Source organism: Mytilus trossulus, unplaced genomic scaffold (assembly GCF_036588685.1).
Source record: "Mytilus trossulus isolate FHL-02 unplaced genomic scaffold, PNRI_Mtr1.1.1.hap1 h1tg000050l__unscaffolded, whole genome shotgun sequence".
Classification (NCBI taxonomy): Eukaryota; Metazoa; Mollusca; class Bivalvia; order Mytilida; family Mytilidae; genus Mytilus; species Mytilus trossulus.
In genome coordinates this window covers 3,431,228-3,450,597 of record NW_026963292.1, presented here as the reverse complement: position 1 = coordinate 3,450,597, position 19,370 = coordinate 3,431,228, and the positions used below count along the sequence as shown (strand labels likewise).

Here is a 19,370-nt window from a genome sequence, read left to right as displayed (position 1 = left end):
TTGTTTGTAAAACAATTGAAAGGTCTTTCCTGTAAAAGTGATGCTTTCATAATGTACTTTGTACGACCTTTCGTTTGATATACGACAAGCATACCTTCTGAAACTTTTTACTTTTATCACTTAATGACCTCATCCGCCTACATTTTTGAGATCGGAATTATTATATATGTAACATAGAGTAGATGAGCTTTCATTTGATATGCGACAACGCCATATTCTAGAAAGTTTGATTTTTGCACTCAATAACCCTATCTTACTAATTTTTGAAGGTCAGGAATTGCTATTTGAAATGTACACATCATGACCTTTCATTTGATATACAACAACCCTACCTTAAAAGAACATTTATTTTTTGCACTCAATGACCCCATCCAACTCATTTTTGGGAGACGTCAATTAGAAATTTGAAATGTTCGCTTTATGTTCTTTCATTTGATATGCGACAACCTTACCATCTGAGAAATTTGAATGTTTGCACTAAATGACCCCACCCGTCTCCCTTGGATGAAAAGGGGGTTTCAAATTTTCATTTTTAAGTAGAGTTTATTAAGACCTTCAATTTGATATATCAGATGACCCCATTTGACAAAGTGCAAATAATGATGCAATATCAACTATATAAATAGAAATTATGAAACTTACAAAGTCAATGCAAAACATGAAAATTTCAAATTGAATTTTTTAGTGTTTTTTTAAATGGAATGTTTTTGGTATTTTGTCAAACATATAACTATGTCAACCTCTTCAATTTCTTAAACATTTTAAGTGGTAAGCTCTTGATGATTCAGAAATACATGCCTCCGCTCGCAAAACTTAAAACTGCATTATCTCTAAAACGACAATAGATATCTCAAATCTGTTAAATGATAAATGATCTACAGTTAAAGGACAACATTATAGAAAAAGAATTAAGACAATTTTAAAGTTCACTAAGGTCACAATTAATCATCAAATATATGATGCAATACAAAACTTGAGAACCAGAAGTCGTAAAGACATGGGACTATCACCATTCAACTCAGGACCACTTGACCTTTTAAATATCACAAGGTCAAGGTCATAGTATAATGTGAAGGTCAAGGTGAAATTTCATCATGACCTGACATTGACCTCAAATTGAAGGTCTTGAACTACTGATCATCTTTTAAGTTTATAGTAGGTTGATATCTGTTACCTTTAAAAAGATATACACAAAATACTATACTTTTAATAATCATCCCGTTGTAACTTTTGAACAGACGGTCGGACATTTTTGGACTTATTATATAAATTGTAGAGTTCGTCAAGAGGAACATTTTATACGCTGTATGTAGGCAGCAAAGTCTTATCGTTTTCCTAATATGTAAGCTTGAAATTGCAGCGTAATTTTTTTTTTGCACTCTGTGACCTTTGACCTTGGGTGCATATTGAAGGTCACATGAATTAAAGATTATTGGTGAAGGTCCCAAGTCTCTACGACTTCCAGTTCTTGCAATAGATTTTTTCTAAAATTGTATACAATTTTTCAAGGGGAATAACTCCTTATAAGGGTTAATAACAAAATGATTGTATTTGTTCATTAACATTGCCATCTGTTCCTGTACATGTTGCCGTTTTCAAATCGATTCTATCTCTAACATTTTTTGAGAAATGAGCAAAGGAAAGAAATTGTTTCAAGGGGAAATAACTCTCAAAGGGGATGATGAAATTCTATGCAGCCTCATATGGTAATACATCATGATGAGATGTACCTATTGTCCAAATAAGATCATGATATCTTTAAAAACAACGAGGGGGGGTCATGTTGAAAAAAATCAATAAAAGGGAGATAACTTCTAAAGGGGATGATGAAATCCTACACAGCCTCATCTGGTAATACTTCATAATGAGGTCTACCGATGGTCCATATTTGGTTTTGATAACTCCAATAGAAAAGAGGGGAGGCCATGTCAAACAAATGCTGGATGAAAAAAAAAAAAAAAAAAAAAAAAAAAAAAAAAAAAAAACATGCGAAAAACAATAAGGTCTTTCCTCACGGAGAGGAAAGACCTTAACAATAAGGTCTTTCCTCACGTAGGGGAAAGACCTTAATAACACTTATCATATGCTGTTGCAAATTGACCAACCTCTCCAATATTTTTGGGGTTGTATAAAAATATGTCCTATAATCAATCTGATGACACATTAATTAAAACAAATGAATTGAGATTTCAAAGCTGCATAAAACAACAAAAATACAAGCATAAGTTGAACCTTAAAACTCTATTCAAAATTTAAAACATAATGTTTTTTGGGGGTTTTTTTGGTACTTTCTTAACGTAATGTTGTAACATATATTGATAATAAATAAATGATTTTTTGACACAGATATATATAGATAAAGGAAAATGTGGTATGTCAAGTGCCATTGACAAAACTCTCCAAGTCACAATTTATAAAAGTAAACCATTATAGCAAGGTCAATGTACAGTCTTCAACACATTAAGCCTTGGCCCACACTGAACAGCAAGCTATAAAGGGCCCCAAAAATTACTAGTGTAAAATGTTCCTATCATGTGTTTTATAAGACTAAGACAAGACAAAATTTGAAAAAAAATTAATTCATATTCGGATTTATGTAGAAAGAGATGAAAACATTTTTTGTTCTTTATGTTATAACATATTTCCATTTATCCATGAGTTGTTATAAGTCAATATGAAAAGACCATATCTCTTCACGTTAGTCTGATACAAGGAAACTAAATTAACAGAAGCAAATGTACAAATTGTACACTTAATCTAAGCATGTTTGTCCCATAACATGAGAGGAATTAAACCTGATTGTCTACATGTTGTATAACTGATCCATTAGAGAGACAATCGGTAGAGATATATGTCAATAGAACATGGAAACTACATTATCTCGTCCTCATGGTTTTATGTATTGAATTTTGTCACTTTATAATCTTGCTTAAATCAGTCGCAGATTTTGTCTAATGCACAATCATCGTGACCTTCTAAAGGAAATCTGTCTACATGCAAATGAAGAGCATATTGCAATTGTAAAACTGAAAAAATTTCAAATGGCGAAAAATATTACATATGGTTGTGTTAATTTTACAACTTGTCGTCAAATGAAATTCAAATAGTCTATAACCAATTCCATTTCATTTTTTTTTTATATAAAATCAAATTGATTTTACTAGGAAATGTAGAATATTTATCAATGAGTCAGCAACCTAACAACAAAACTACCAAAAAGATTTATAAAACAAATGATACAACAGTATATCCATCAAAATGACCCTGAAATACCAGTGTCAGATTCTAGGAGGACATGGGGGATGTTCATGGGGTTTGAACTCCCCCTTATAATTTTTGTTTGACAATTAACTTATGCTTTTATGTAAGGACATAATGATGGTTAATGATGGGAGTTTTTAACGACCTTGACTGGCTATACAGCCCACGCAACGGTATTGGGAACATGTGAGACCCACCCTTTATTTTTTATACAATTCGCATGTTTTGGAACCTCCTCATTTTGTTTGATGTTACTTAAAGGCTTTTGTATAGGGACATATGGTTGAAAATTGAATCTCCTTTTAATATGACTTGTATGACTGTAAGAGCTCGATCCTCTTTTAAAAATGACTTAGTAGCAGGGGCGGATCCAGCCGTTTTTAAAAAGGGGGGGTTCCCAACCCAGGACAAAAGGGGGGTGTTCCAACTATATGTCGCCATTCAAATGCATTGATCGGCCAAAAAAAGGGGGGGTTCCATCCCCCAGAACCCCCCCCCCCCTGGATCCACCAATGACTAGCAAATACCTAACAAACAAGTACATCTTTCTATTGTCTAAGGGGCTAATGAAGTACACAATATCATGATGGGGATTACCTTGTGTAATCACATGGTTTTATCCTATATCCCTGGAAGTATCATGTACACAAAATGTAGGTGATTAATATTCCGTAGATATAAATGTCAGACATATCTTCTAGATAATCTCTAAATCTTTAATCCTCAATAAAATCATTGATACACGAGACTCCAATAACAAAAAGTTCATTACAATATATACAAAAGTCATCTCAGGGTCAAACCTATGATATCAGGTTTGACCTTTTGAAAGTGGGCAACACATTGCATCTATGAAGGTAACAGATACTAGGTTTGACCTTTTCTATAGGTTGACACATTTAACCTTTAATATAAGGTTGGACCTTTTGGTATAGGTTGACACATTTAACCTTTAATATCAGGTTGGACCTTTTGATATAGGTTGACACATTTAACCTTTAATATCAAGTTGGACCTTTTGTTATAGGTTGACACATTTAACCTTTAATATCAAGTTGGACCTTTTGGTATAGGTTGACACATTTTACCTTTAATATCAGGTTGGACCTTTTGGTATAGGTTGACACATTTAACCTTTAATATCAGGTTGGACCTTTTGATATAGGTTGACACATTTAACCTTTTATATCAGGTTGGACCTTTTGATATAGGTTGACACATTTAACCTTTAATATCAGGTTGGACCTTTTGATATAGGTTGACACATCTAACCTTTAATATCAGGTTGGACCTTTTGATATAGGTTGACACATTTAACCTTTAATATAAGGTTGGACCTTGTGGTATAGGTTGACACATTTAACCTTTAATATCAGGTTGGACCTTTTGGTATAGGTTGACACATTTAACCTTTAATATCAGGTTGGACCTTTTGATAAAGGTTGACACATTTAACCTTTAATATCAGGTTGGACCTTTTGATATAGGTTGACACATTTAACCTTTAATATCAGGTTGGACCTTTTGGTATACTGGTTGACACATTTAACCTTTAATATCAGGTTGGACCTTTTGGTATAGGTTGACACATTTAACCTTTAATATCAGGTTGGACATTTTGGTATAGGTTGACACATTTAACCTTTAATATCAGGTTGGACCTTTTGATATAGGTTGACACATTTAACCTTTAATATCAGGTTGGACCTTTGCAATTGAGTTGACGCAATGAATCTACGATACCAAGACTGCATTTAATATCTTAGCGGCTACGTAGATTTTCACTATTGAACATGTAGCTATATACTTAAGTTGTTACATAGATATTGATAGCAGCTACGTAGCGGCTACATAGCTGCTACGATTTTGAACTCAACCCTGGTTTGACCTTTGGAGATTGGGTTTAACATATAAAAATTGGTAATACAAGATTTGACCGTATCATATGATATTTGGTTTCATCTTATAATATTAGGTTTGACACTATGAAAACATGGTATCTGAGATTTGACTTTATGATATTCGGTTTGACCCTAGGATATTCCGTTTGACCCTAGGATATTCAGTTTGACCCTATATGCTATTGTGATAAGCACTCATCAAACTATATATTGATTACAATGATATTTATTTAATCATCAAGTCAATCATATCTCAAACTGAAACTATCAATTAATTCATGAAATGATGTATCAATTTAAATAAGAAATGTACATTGTATATGCATTTCTTTAAATGTTTTATTCATTTCATAATAAATTCATAGAGAATATTTTGTTTATCAAATATAATTTTCAAAATTAGATGAAAGCAGATAAATGTTCTAAAAAACATTTTTGGGGCAATTTCATTTTTCATTTAATAGTACCATCCCTTAATTAAACAATATATATTTACAAGAGTAAAAAGGCATTTATTAAAGAATCACCACTTTTCAATCTAATGATAATCATATTTCCAGAGCATTACATGTATATTCTGAAATGCAGGCTTAGGGATTATTTAGATCACATGGTAGATCCATTTTTTTTTACCATTTTTTTTTTTTTTTTTTTTTTAATTTATAATATTAAAACATAAAAAAAAGTTAAATAAAAAAAGTGTTTGAACAAGTTACCTGCATTGACTGAAGCAAGAATTCACTCCACAACAAATAAACACTTTCCATTTGTGTCTGCGTTTGACCTCCATTTTCTCCGGAACAGTTCTCTTTCACAAGTTAAAGGCTTATTCGCTCTCTTTCAAAGTATAATATTTCAAAACTTGTGTATCGATGCTGTTTTATGAGAGTTATAATGTCTAGCTAAAATTTTACTCAAACTGCGTACTTTACTCTTCTCTTAATGACTCATAACTCACTGGTTTTTGTCTACAAAAATGTTTTATAAACGCGGATACAAATTTCAAAATAATTCTGTCTGACTTAATAATGTTTATTTGAATAATACTACGTCTTTGTAAAACATTAATCTACGACAAAAAAGTAAATGAAGTTACACACTCGAATACAAAACACATAATTCTAATTACAAATTGCTTTATTCAACTTTGATTGCAGCGCTTGTTTACCACAAAGTTAAAACCGTTTAAAAGCGAAATATCAATCCTTTTCAATTAAGATCAGTTTTATTCAATTTTTACATACGTCAGGTTTTTCAACAAAATAAACTGCTAGTGACATTTCTCATCGAATGTTTTACCTCTATCTCCTACGCTTAGGGACGCAACCTAAATGAATTGTCAAAAAAAGTTAGCACATTTCGTCACAGTTTAAAATTTGGTACCCTGCTAACACGCAACCTAAGTCCATTATGCGATAAAATATTCCATTCTTTCCATCAACTTCCAATTTGCATGATCAGAATTTAACACTTTGAAACATCATTGTTCATGTTATAACTGACATGCAACGATCGTTTAAAAATGACTATTACTTAATCTTCAGGGTGTTAAGTATTACCCAACTGAGGTAAATAATTTCCAATTGCAAATCATCATTTATCAATCCAATATTTGTCTCGTAAATTGTTTGATTAAGTGTCTTCCTGCGTCTCCGTGGAAATTGTCACTCAATATTTACATTTATGCCTCCATCAATTTTCTTGTTTCAATAGCAGATTTATATTCCGATGATTGAAATTGTAACTTGCTTTAATATAACCATCAGTATTATTTTCAAAGTCATTAACGATTCCGTTGACATTTCTTTGTCTAAACGCTCAAAATTCATATCAGATATCAATAACTTAAAATTGCTTCCTCCAGTATGAAAACGATTGCTTTACAACAGATTAAGAATGAATAAAGTCCAATTTTTTCAACCTAAGGCGCCAACTTTTACATCCTAAGCTATACTTATTTCCTGTACAATAGTTATCGGTCAAAATATTTACATCATCTGTCAACAAGCAGCTGTTTAACAAAAGATCAATTAGCATCGGAAGAAAAAACAAAAACATTAATCCGTAATGATGGTGTAATCAAATATTTTAATCCGAGATCTGATATCGGAATCGAAATAAATCATCAGTATCAAGTTTCAAATTCTGAAAAATCAACACTAATTCTAGTTTTTGTTTAGTTTTTTAAACGTGTTATATATATGTTTCTAAAGAAAAAAAATTATGGAGTCTGGATCAGATATTAGACACTAGAAAAAACAAACTTCAGTTTTACACAGACAATGACCTTTTCTTCTTAAAAAAATGTGTTATGATACTAAATGAAATAATTTCACGGAGCATGAATCAAATATTAAAACACTTAAGCCAAACAAAGTTCAGATTTATACTGACGATTTTTCAAATTTTTTATAAAGGTGTTATGTTTCTAATGAAACAAATTTCACAGAGGTTGAATCAGACATTAAAACATGAGCCAAACGAAAATTCAGTTTTATACTGACAAAGTAATATTGTCTTTTAAAGTATAATGACAATTCTGTAAGAAGCAATCAGAACCAAGGACTGTTGGAATCGTTAATCCGATTCTTAATAAGGAAGTATATTAGATTATCTTCGCCCAATGGTAATACAGCATGATCAAAACAAAGGAGAACGGTACATTTAATTGATATTGCATCATGATCAACCCGATTCATTTACTGTAAATTCGAGAATTAATGTCCCTGTGCAGTTATTATAGAAAATCAGTGATTACTTGTAAAAATTTGATGGCATACAACTTACTGAATTATTTAATTATTATCTGGCCCACACTGGGAAAGGTCACAGGTTGGGCAAAACTTCTAGCTAATTCAATGTCCACTCTGTCCACCAATACACAGTGGGCATTGCAGCAATTTCTTTTGTTGAATCAAACGACTTGTAATTACAATCAATTGAAAAAGAGCAGATAAGCATTTGTAATCTATATTTTTACCCAAAAAAAAGAGATTATAGCTAGAGTGGGATGGGTGGGTGGAAAAAGCAAAATCCACATGGGCTGTTGTGTACAACCTCATTGTTGACAGGGTTCAATGATATATAATTATTTAGACTAATATAAAGACCATTAGTTAACGATTTTCCAGTCATGTTGACATATTTGTTGGTAATTTTCAGTTGGCAAAATTTGTCATTAAAGGGAAATAACTCCAATAAAGAAGCATCTCATGATTGCAGCCAGGTTGACTTATTTGTCATCAGACACATTGTTTAAACTAAATACCCTAATGATGATTATGGCCAAGATTATTTAAGTTTGGGCCAGTAGTTTTAGAGGAGTACATTTTTGTGAAAGTTATTGAAGACGGCAGACAGCAGACTGGCTAAGTCAGCTTAAAAAGGGGTTACGATCTGGTCAACTGTTTTAATAAACTGTCATATAACATAATAATTATTTAACAGTAAAATTTAGGTTTCGAGTGTTGACAGTGACTTGAAGAATGACTATTAAGCTTTTAAATTGGACGAGTGCATTAAATAATGTAAATCTGTACTGTAAATGCACTTCTTGACATATTATGTAATTCTACTTGTTTCTTTATTAATTTTCTAAATGTTCATAAAAAAAGTGCAATGTCATAAAATTTTATGAAATAAAACGCATACCAAAGTGCAATAACATTAAGTAAAGGGAGATAATTTGATAATACAGGAATTCAAACAATGCCGAAGAGAAATGTAAACAAATTAAGTCCAAAGTCAAGTCTCAATCCACAATTAATAAAATTAACATCCACAAAAACAAGGGAGGTAATTCAATATTGCCTGACACAGCTGTGAGTGACTGGAAATTAATCTTCATTTACGGATGCACTCCTACAAATAAAATTACCCATCATGCATCATAATTAGAATGTCACGTCTGCTGGACTGGAATTCTATCACCAAATTAATCCTACTGGGATACCACATAATCCAATGGGAATTGACTATGTATCATCAAATTTAATTAGCAAATTGCACAAGTCGGTCGATGGTAATGACATCATGTTATATTGTTCAGCCGAAATTACAAATTCTGTGACTCAATCAAGTATAATTATTTCGGGTTTTCTAGGCAAAATATTACATAATACCTCCGTTTATTATTTAACAAGTTAGGTGTTGATGCCAAACAAATTCTTCAATTAATAAACACAACTTCTAAAGCAAAACAGACACACAAATTTATAAGGAGTCAAGAACACAATTAAAAGAAGCTTGGTAACAAAGTACAAACTTCTTTTCAAGATGATTTGAAAAGTCTTTCATCATCTAAGTTTGATGGGAGAAGAATTAATTGTAAGGTGAGTTGAACAAGTTTTTAACAATACATGTTGCAAAGTGAACACAAACAAAAAATAAGTTTTTGCCTGTCCAAAAGGTTAGCGGATCAAATTATTTAAAATTTAGAAACAAAAAAACATGCAAATATACATTTTTGGGATCAAAATGATAATATTTAAAGCAATTATTCAAATCAAAAAGGTCATACAATGAGGTACTCATTATCATCCATGTGGCACCAATTTACGTGGATATTATTACATTTGTATAAGTACAAATGAACCACAAATTTAAATGTTCAAGGAAGTACTTTTTGTCAATAAACCATTGCAAAATAAAATCCATGAAAACACAATTTCTCTTCAATCTACTTGAAATAAATTGTTATCAATGAAAATAAATGAATCCACAGTAAAACTTTTCCAAACTACATCTAGTTTTTTAAACAATAAAATAACAGAGTTCCAATGTCCCCTGCAATCCACTTATTTTACATTTCCAAAGGGCACAACTCTTTTAAAACAAGAATGTGTCCAAAGTACACAGATGCCCCACTCGCATAATCGTTTTCCATCTTCATTGGACCATGAAATTGGGTAAAAAATCTAGTTTGACCTTAAAAGTAAAAAGATCAACCAAAAGGGAACATGTGTACAAAGTTTCAAGTTGATTGGACTTTAACTTCATCAAAAACTACCTTGACCAAAAACTTTAACCTGAAACTCACGCTTTTAATTTCTATGTTCAGTGGACCATGAAAATGGGGTCAAATGTTTAATTTGGTTTTAAAATAAGAAAGATCATATCATAAGGAACATGTGTACTAAGTTTCATGTTGATTGGACTTCAGCTTCATCAAAATCTACCTTGAACAAAAACTTTAACCTGAATCAAGTGAGACGAATGGTTGGACGAAAAGACGGAAGGACGCACAGACCAGAAAACATAATGCCCCTCTACTATACACCTTATCGCTGTTAGCCTACTCTACTGCTAAGAATTGTAATGTGAGAGCGCTTAAACAAGACCAAACTGTCGGACGGACAAAAAGATGGACACTTCGTATTTCCATGTCCCACTCAAAGCCTTACACAAATGACTCCATGTTTTTCATGTCCCATGCATCACCTTACTCAGTGGACAAAAATGGTTTGTGTATAATCATCATTACTATAATTAATATATATATATATATGAGAAAATTGAATTAAAAAGACCATTTTCATCTTGACATTAATTCAACTTTCTTTAATCCCCAAAGTCCAATTGGTTAGAAACTAGGCCAGGAAGGAAGGTAAGTAGTAGCCAAATGCAGACTGAAATATAAACCAAAGAAAAGATCAAATCTGTCTGACACGAGAAACTCAGATCTCCTTTATCATCTTTTCAAAGTTTCCCATGAACTGAAGGTATCTTAGTTACCTAGCTTTAATGCAAACAAAAATCAATATCTTCCTAGCCAAACCTGGGGGTGGAAATATCATTCATTTTCAATTCAACAAATTAATTTATTGTTTTTAGTGTTTTAATAAACATCAATTAGTCAAATCTTTTAAGTGCAATTTCTTAACCTGTATCAATACAGAACTTCCCACTAGCTTACTTCCTTTGATTGAATTCATCTAAGCTTTAAGTCTTGCAAGTATTATTGGGATTTTACAATGTTTTTTTATTGATAAATAGGAATTAAATGCTATAAAGAAGTAGGTGAAATTTCTAGTGTATTTGTTTCACTCAAACATCTAGGTCAAAACATTTTTTTAAAATTCGTCAGAAATCCAAATTTTAGAGCAAAGAAAACATACATGTATATATCCTATAGATATAGAAATTTTCAACAATTTGAAATAAAGTCTAACATACATGTAATGATGGCAATTAAATGCCCCAAGCATGCAGCCTTATTGCAAAAAACTCAGCTGGGCACGCACAAAAAATGACACAGGGTCAACAAAAATAAAATAAAAAACAGATCAATTCAAACTCATGGAAATGTGGGGTAAATACAGTCTCTGAGACAGTATTGCCCAAGAACAAACATCAACAAGAATGTGTCCAAAGTACATGGATACCCCACTCGCGTTATCATTTTCCATGTTCAATGGACTGTGAAATTGGGTAAAAAATCTAATTTGACCTTAAAAAAGTAAAAAGATCAACCAAAAGGGAACATTTTTACTAACATTCAAGTTGATTGGACTTTAATTTAATCGAAAACTATACCTTGACCAAAAACTTGAACCTGAAACTCACACTTTTAATTTCTATGTTCAGTGGACCATGAAATTGGAGTCAAAAGTCTATTATGGTTTTAAAATAAAAAAGCTCATATCATAAGGAACATGTGTACTAAGTTTTAAGTTGATTGGACTTCAGCTTTATCAAAAACTTTAACCTGAAACTCGCACTTTTAATTTCTATGTTCAGTGGACCATGAAAATGGGGTCAAAAGACTATTTTGGTTTTAAAATAAGAAAGATCATATCATAAGGAACATGTGTACTATGTTTCAAGTTGATTGGACTTCAGCTTCATCAAAATCAAAAACTATCTTGACCCAAAACTTTAACCTGAAACTCGCACTATATATGTTTAGTGGACCATGAAAATGGGGTCAAAAGTTTAATTTTAATTTAAAATAAGAACGATTATATCATAAGGAACATGTGTACTCATTTTCAAGTTGATTGGACTTCAGCTTCATCAAAAACTACCTTGACCAAAAACTTTAACCTGAAGTGGGACAAACAGACGGACGGACAAGCAGACGGACAAATAGAGGGAAGGACGCACAGACAAGAAAACATAATGCCCCTTTACTATCGCAGGTGGGGCATAACAACAAAATGAAGACATTGCTATAAGAAGAGTTAATTGTTACTGGTTATACATATTTGTCTTTAAACACAAATCTAATATTTAATCCAACAAGTATAACACATTAAAAGTACTGCTAAACCTCCCAAAAAATTAGAAACTTAATGAATTGAAAATCCAGGGGGCCATTAAACATGTTAAAGAATTGACAAAGCCATGAATTGCATGCTAATGATTGCGTGAAAGTTTCAAAAGATTCTTTCACCACTTTAATGAAACAAGCCGGAAAAGAAACAACTGACTGAGATTCTATCAAGGATAAGACATGTCAATAATGGATCGGGAAAAGATCGGGAAGAGATCGAGCCGTGATAACAAAAACAGTCTGTAGAAACATTACTTTGTCTACAAGTGGATAATTTTGTCATTAATGGATTAAGACTAACAAAACTTTCCTGTTCGTATCATGCGATATTTAAGTCAACGCGAACAGTATTGTCTGTGATAACATTTCCATGTCAATCATAGGACAATTTCATCAATTATGGATTTTTATTTATCATTGTATCATGAAATATTTAATGTCAGCCTCTGAATCAAAGAATTGTATAGGAGTTTATCACTAATGCTAATTTAGATGTTATCTAATTATGGCTCCATAGAAGATCATTAAAACGTACAGAAACAAGGTTTTCACATTAAAACGGGTCAATTTCAAACATAGATAAAACTTTATTACTTAATATTTAATAATTTAGAACAAAAATTTCCATTTAATGGGTCTGCATGTAGATATTACCTGTGATTCGGTTTTGTAGAAAACCAAATCATAGATATATAGTCATTAAAATAAAATTGAAAGCATACATATTTCTGCTATTCTTCAAAAATAAATGGAGAAATTGTGTCCATGGGCCACCGAAGAGGGGGGTGGAAGGGGTCCTGACCCAGAAATCCTGGGCTTAAAAACATGAAATCCTGAGGTCCTAAATTGAAAAAAATTAAATGCTTACATCACAAAGTTTAAAAAGAAAATTACCAGATCCCAAAAGGATTAATCCCAAAATTTAGAGCTTGAAAACACCTGATCCCCTTGTCCTGAAAAAAGTCCTATTCCCTTCACAGAAGATGCCTCGGCTATTAAATTAAGCTTACAGTTTTTTTTTTCATATTAGCGACCTTAAAGAATGTAAAGAATAACTATAAGTCCTATATGCACTTTTAACTTCCTTCAACGGCAAACAATTTATAATTTCCATTTGAGCAAAGAAAAAATTATGTCCAATACTGGAAAAAAATTCTTCCATTCCATTAAACTCTAAGTGGCACCATGGTTATGACTGACATTTAATAATGTATTACATGACATTATATGTCCAATAATTAGAGCAATTTAAACCAGGCAATTATAGATTAGTTTCCTTGTCATCACAGCATCAGAGAAGTTGACAAAGTAGATTATATTGAATGTCCCTTTGGTATCCTTCATCACTCTTATAGTGCATATAACTTCAAAAGTTTAATCTTAATTTGTTAAATATTACTTTTCTTGTCAGTTTATTTGAAAGCTTAAGCCAATTCACAAATACAGGGGCGGATCCAGCCATTTTAAAAAAGGGGGGTTCCTTACCCAGGACAAAAGGGGTGTTCCAATTACATGTCCCCATTGAAATGCATTTTCGTCAACAAAAAAAAGGGGGGTTCCAACCCCCAGTACCCCTCCTCTGGATCCACGCCTGAACGCCTGAAATACAAACACAACCTAAAATCATGTCATGAATGTACTGTAGTTCAGCTCAGTGTTACATTTGTCTATTTTATTTGTTTGGTTTGTTAGTCTAATCTCTTCTTTTTCAGGGGGGGGAGGGGGGTCTTACAAGGACCCATAAAAATGCATTATAGTGCACTGCTTACAAAATTTTAAATCTTAACCTGCTAATTGTTTTCAAATAAATCTGATAATCCACTTGTATCAATGTAATATTATCTATATATATTGGTAACAACATTTTACAAAAATGTGCAGCCAAACCTTACCTTGAGGTACTACTGGAAGATGAGACTCTATTTTTCTTACGGGTCGGAGTCAATCTGAGGTGTGATACATCTGTGTACCCACATATACCACTAACTCCTGAAAAAAAATTATATAATTCAACTTTCACCAGATTATATTTTGTTAAAATTTTCAAAATTTACTTTTAAGATCTTGTTTTTTAAACTTTTGCGTTTTTTTAATCTTTATTTTTTATTTAGATCTCCTTTATAAATTATGTTTCATTATGTTTAATTTTCGTGGATGAACTGTTATTTTCAAAACAGCCAAGCTATTTTTAAAACTTATATAAAAATTCCTATTTTTAAATCTTTCGTCTGATCAACAACAAATAACAATAAATAGGTCAATTTTCTCCATTAGATGAACATTAGTTCATAATTCCAACTCAATTAGTAGAAATTCCTGGAATTAAAGTGAAAACTGTTGGAAAAAATAAACTATTTATCTGTAAATTAAAGGAAAACATAGTTTCAAAACCACAACATAATTTTCAAATTGTTCAAACATAAATAAGCCAATTCCCAGTAAACACTTCACAATTGCAATTATGCCCCATTAATTTCATGGTTCTAATTAAGTACTTGCTTGTTTGTTGTTTTCAAAACTTATTTTAGTGCACAAAAGCCACTCTTCAAAAAAGAAGGGGGAAAAATTAGTAAAGTAAAAACACAGCTTACCTCTGACAGAAGTTGATAAGAAAGCCTATATTATTCTGCCAATAAACTTTGGGCCAATACACATTAATTAAACATATTCCCAGTAGGAAATATAACAAAGTTGATACTAGATACCAACCAATTATTTATTTATTAAATTGACGACTGTATTGTAATTGAAACAAACAAAATCCCCGTGACAATTATGCTATTGTTTGAAGGGACGCCTGTTTTTTAAAAACCAATGATTTAAATTACATATTCACAATCAATGTAGATACAGATCATAGAACATAAAATAAAAGTTTTGTATGATTAGCCCCAGATCATCTATATTTTATTGCAGTATTTTTGCAATATTATAATCAATACGCTCAATACCAATCAACTGGAATACAATTATGTTGTATGTTGGATTCCCATGGTCACTTCACCTGAGTTTTCCTTTTAATAATTAAGGTAGTTTCATTGGATTTTTATTCAAATTTCTAATTTGGAGTTGAAGTTATTTTCATTAATTTTGTGATTATGATATCAAAGTCAGGTAAAAATATCACCTTGCCTAAACTCTCGGGTAAATATCATCCAACTGAAATTTAATATCTCAGGTAAATATCACCTTACTGAAATTTGATATCTCAGGTTAATAACCCCTTACTGAAATTTGATATCTCAGGTAAATCTCATGTACATTACTTAAACTTGATATCTCAGTTAAATATCACCTTATTGAAATTTGATATCTGAGGTTAATAACACCTTACTGAAATTTGATATCTCAGGTAAATCTTGTCTTAACAAAATATGATATCTCAGGTAAATATCACATACATTACTAAAACTTGATATCTCAGGTAAATATCACCTTACTGAAATTTGATATCTCAGGTAAATATCACCTTACTGAAATTTGATATCTCAGGTAAATATCACCATACTGAAATTTGATATCCCAGGTAAATATCACCTTAATAAAATATAATATCTCGGGTAAATATCACGTACATTACTAAAATTTGATATCTCCAGTAAATATCACGTACATTACTAAAATTTGATATCTCCGGTAAATATCACCTTATTGAAATTTGACATCTCAGGTAAATATCACTTACATTACTAAAATTTGATATCTCCGGTAAATATCACCTTATTGAAATTTGATATCTCATGAAAATATCACCTAGCCTTAATTTGATATCTTAAAATTTTCTTACCTGAGGTAAAAGGTCAAGGTTTTTTGTGACCTTTTGCATGGGCAATTCTAAAAATGAGCCTCTAAGGGCTAAGACCTCATTAGAGCCTCACTCATTTAAACTTGAAATATAGGTCATATGAAAATTGTGATTTTCAAGGTATATAAAAAAGAAGATGAGGTATGATTGCCAATGTGACAACTATCCACAAAAGACCAAAATGACATAAACATTAACAATTATAGGTCACCATACGGCCTTCAACAATGAGCAAAGCCCATGCCGCATATAGTCAGCTATAAAAGGCCCTGATAAGACAATGTAAAACAATTCAAACAAGAAAACTAACGGCCTTGTTTATGTAAAAAAATGAACGAAAAACAAATATGTAACACATAAACAAACGACAACCACTGAATTACAGGCTCCTGAGTTGGGACAGGCACAATACATAAATAATGTGGCTGGGTTAAACATGTTAGCGGGATCCCAACCCTCCCCCTAACCTGGGTCCCAGTGGGATATCCAAACTTTGTTGCACTGATTAAGAGCTTTAGGGGTAATTATGTGTGATATCTTAATACATTTCTTAGACTTAAATCCCCATAATAATTAAGTACTGTCTCTAGAATGTTAAACAGACTTAGAAAATCATTGGACATCAATATATATATGCTTGTGTGACACATGGATAAAAGGAGAGTTGGAATCTAAGTCAGACATAATAGCCTGAGCCCTCCTACCTAGCACAATATATTATATAACTTACATTATGTAGGGCTACTATATCAGAATAAGAAGTGACCTGGTACACTTATCCATTTTTTATAACTTTTCTTTAAAAGTTTTTTTTCTGTAGTTCATTAAGATCATATCCGCTAACTGTCACTATTTGCAGGGGATTATTCTCCCCATGAAAGCTTGCAAATGGAAATCTTGAAAGAGTAATTTTGTCCACAAACTAAAACAAAACAATAAATTTAACCATGGCTATAGGATTGTAAAAGTATAAAAAAGTTTTAAAAAAAACGAAAAAACACTAAAATAAATTGTGTTGGCCCCTTTGAGGGTATTATATATAGTACTATAAGAGCCGTTTTGCACATAACACCTACATGGGTATTTTGAAATATTGGCAGGTATGTAAGATGGTTTTGAATTAAAAAATGGAAATGAAAGATTCTTTATTATATCATTAATTTCATTACTATACAGAAAATATTGCAGTTCATTTAAAATACCTAAATTAGAATTTATTCATTAAATCAAACTATTCAATGGGTCAGAAATTTTAACCAACTGTTAAGTACAAATGGTGGACACTAGATTTACTATAAGCATTATTATGCTAGACTTGTTAATAAATCTGACCATGTAGGAGGTTTGTACTTTTATACACTTGTCTTTCCTAGACGTCTTAACTTTACTAAATAAACTGTATTACACATGGATTATCCAATGATTGGATTGTAATGCAAAAGTTGTCTGTGTTTCTTATAATCTAAAATGACATAATCGCTGTCCAAATGAAATAATGACAGTATATCATTCTTGAAGTACAAAATACTTGAACCACTTTTGAGACTGAAGATTTGTTCAAATTACAAAGGGTTTTGTTGTTGTTTTTTTTTTACATCTTACAAATTCATTCTTGTACAGTATATCAGTTTGTTTTAGTTCATAAGAATTTATAATATCCAATTGTTAACAGAATTATTCAATTATTGTAAAATTGAGGAAGGATTTGACCTTGAAATGTTTCCAACGACTTGTTAAATTAAAAATGTAAACAATTCACAACATTTACATTGTGTAACGATCAATTTAAAAAAAAAATATTTATAAAAAAATATTCAGAATGTTATCTTTTCAGATCAGTTCAATGACAAATTCCGTCTTTTTCTATTGTTTTTAAATATCAACCTTCACCTAGTTCAATGTTGGTATTTTTTTAATCATCCATTATTTCTTAGTCATTTTGGGTTTCAGCTTTTTGTCTCAATTAATATTCTATAGTTCAATTGATCTGATATATCCTAACCAATCCACTGGGATCTATAATTTCCATGTAAATCTATAAAAGCTTACTTTTCTTCAGCATGGAATAGAAGAGACAATTTTTGATATTCCGTGAAACCGAGCCAAAAGCTAGAAATATTCAACCATAAAATCATTACCATAAACTCAGAGTGTAATGTCCTGATTCCTCTTTTATGCCTTCAATCATATTTCAATATTAATTATAAATATTATTCATGTAATTCGAGCAGTAATCAAAATACAAGTTTATTTTTTTTAAATTCATCCAATTGGGTTTTCATTAAAACAAAGTCATTCCATTAATTTCCTGTGTCAAATAACACTTTGTTTACAAGGATCTGACACAAAGGAGTCTGTTTTTGCTTTAAAGACTTTTTCAAAATCCTAATTCTGTTTTGTCATTTTCATATAGCATGGAATATAGCAGAGACAGTTTTTTTATATTTAATAAAAAAAAAACCAAGCAAAAAGCTAATAGCTATAAATATTCTGGTAAATTTGTTTTTAAAAAGTTATTTTTATGAATTGTATAAAGGTGGTGATGATTTTTTTTAAAATGGCTGTTTTTCCATTCTTTAATAAAAGCATAAATGGTCATCATGCCTGATACAAATGTAGGAGGTTTGCACTTTTATCATGTTCATATACTTTTAAATCTGTTTTTCCTAGACTTCTTAGCTTATATATAAACTGTATTACACATGGATTATCCAATGATTGGATGGTTAAGCAAACATTGTCTGGGTTTACCATCAGATGATCATCTATTACAGTCCAATGAAAATATAACAGGCTATTATTTGATCTTGAAATTATTTTTAATTATGGAATTTGCTTTATTTCTTGTGCTTGAAATTTTTAATAAATTCCAGGTTTATTTGGTAAAATAATGTTTTGAGCAGTCCATAAATCTTTCCATACAATGTATTTTGTATATAAAGTGTTTTGCGCGGCACAGTGCATATTCTATTGAAAATGTACTATCTTCTTTGTAATAGAAAGTGTTAATTGTGCGCAGCACAGAACATTAAATTACAAAATTAACATGGAATTTATTCAAAATTTCAAGCACAAGAAATTATTCAAATTCCATAATTAAAAATAATTCCAAGTTCAAATAATAGACTGT

General features: G+C 31.2%; 1 protein-coding gene across 2 annotated transcripts in view; it reads right to left on the bottom strand.

The window, feature by feature from the left end:
• The window catches only part of LOC134699207 (calcium/calmodulin-dependent protein kinase kinase 1-like), a 95,454-nt gene that overhangs the window by 68,726 nt on the left and 7,358 nt on the right, over positions 1 to 19,370 (bottom strand). For both annotated transcript variants that reach the window (XM_063560808.1, XM_063560809.1), the window contains exon 3: positions 14,328 to 14,424. In XM_063560808.1, coding sequence (XP_063416878.1) covers positions 14,328 to 14,424 — 97 coding nt within the window. The remainder of the gene's footprint in view (positions 1 to 14,327; positions 14,425 to 19,370) is intronic.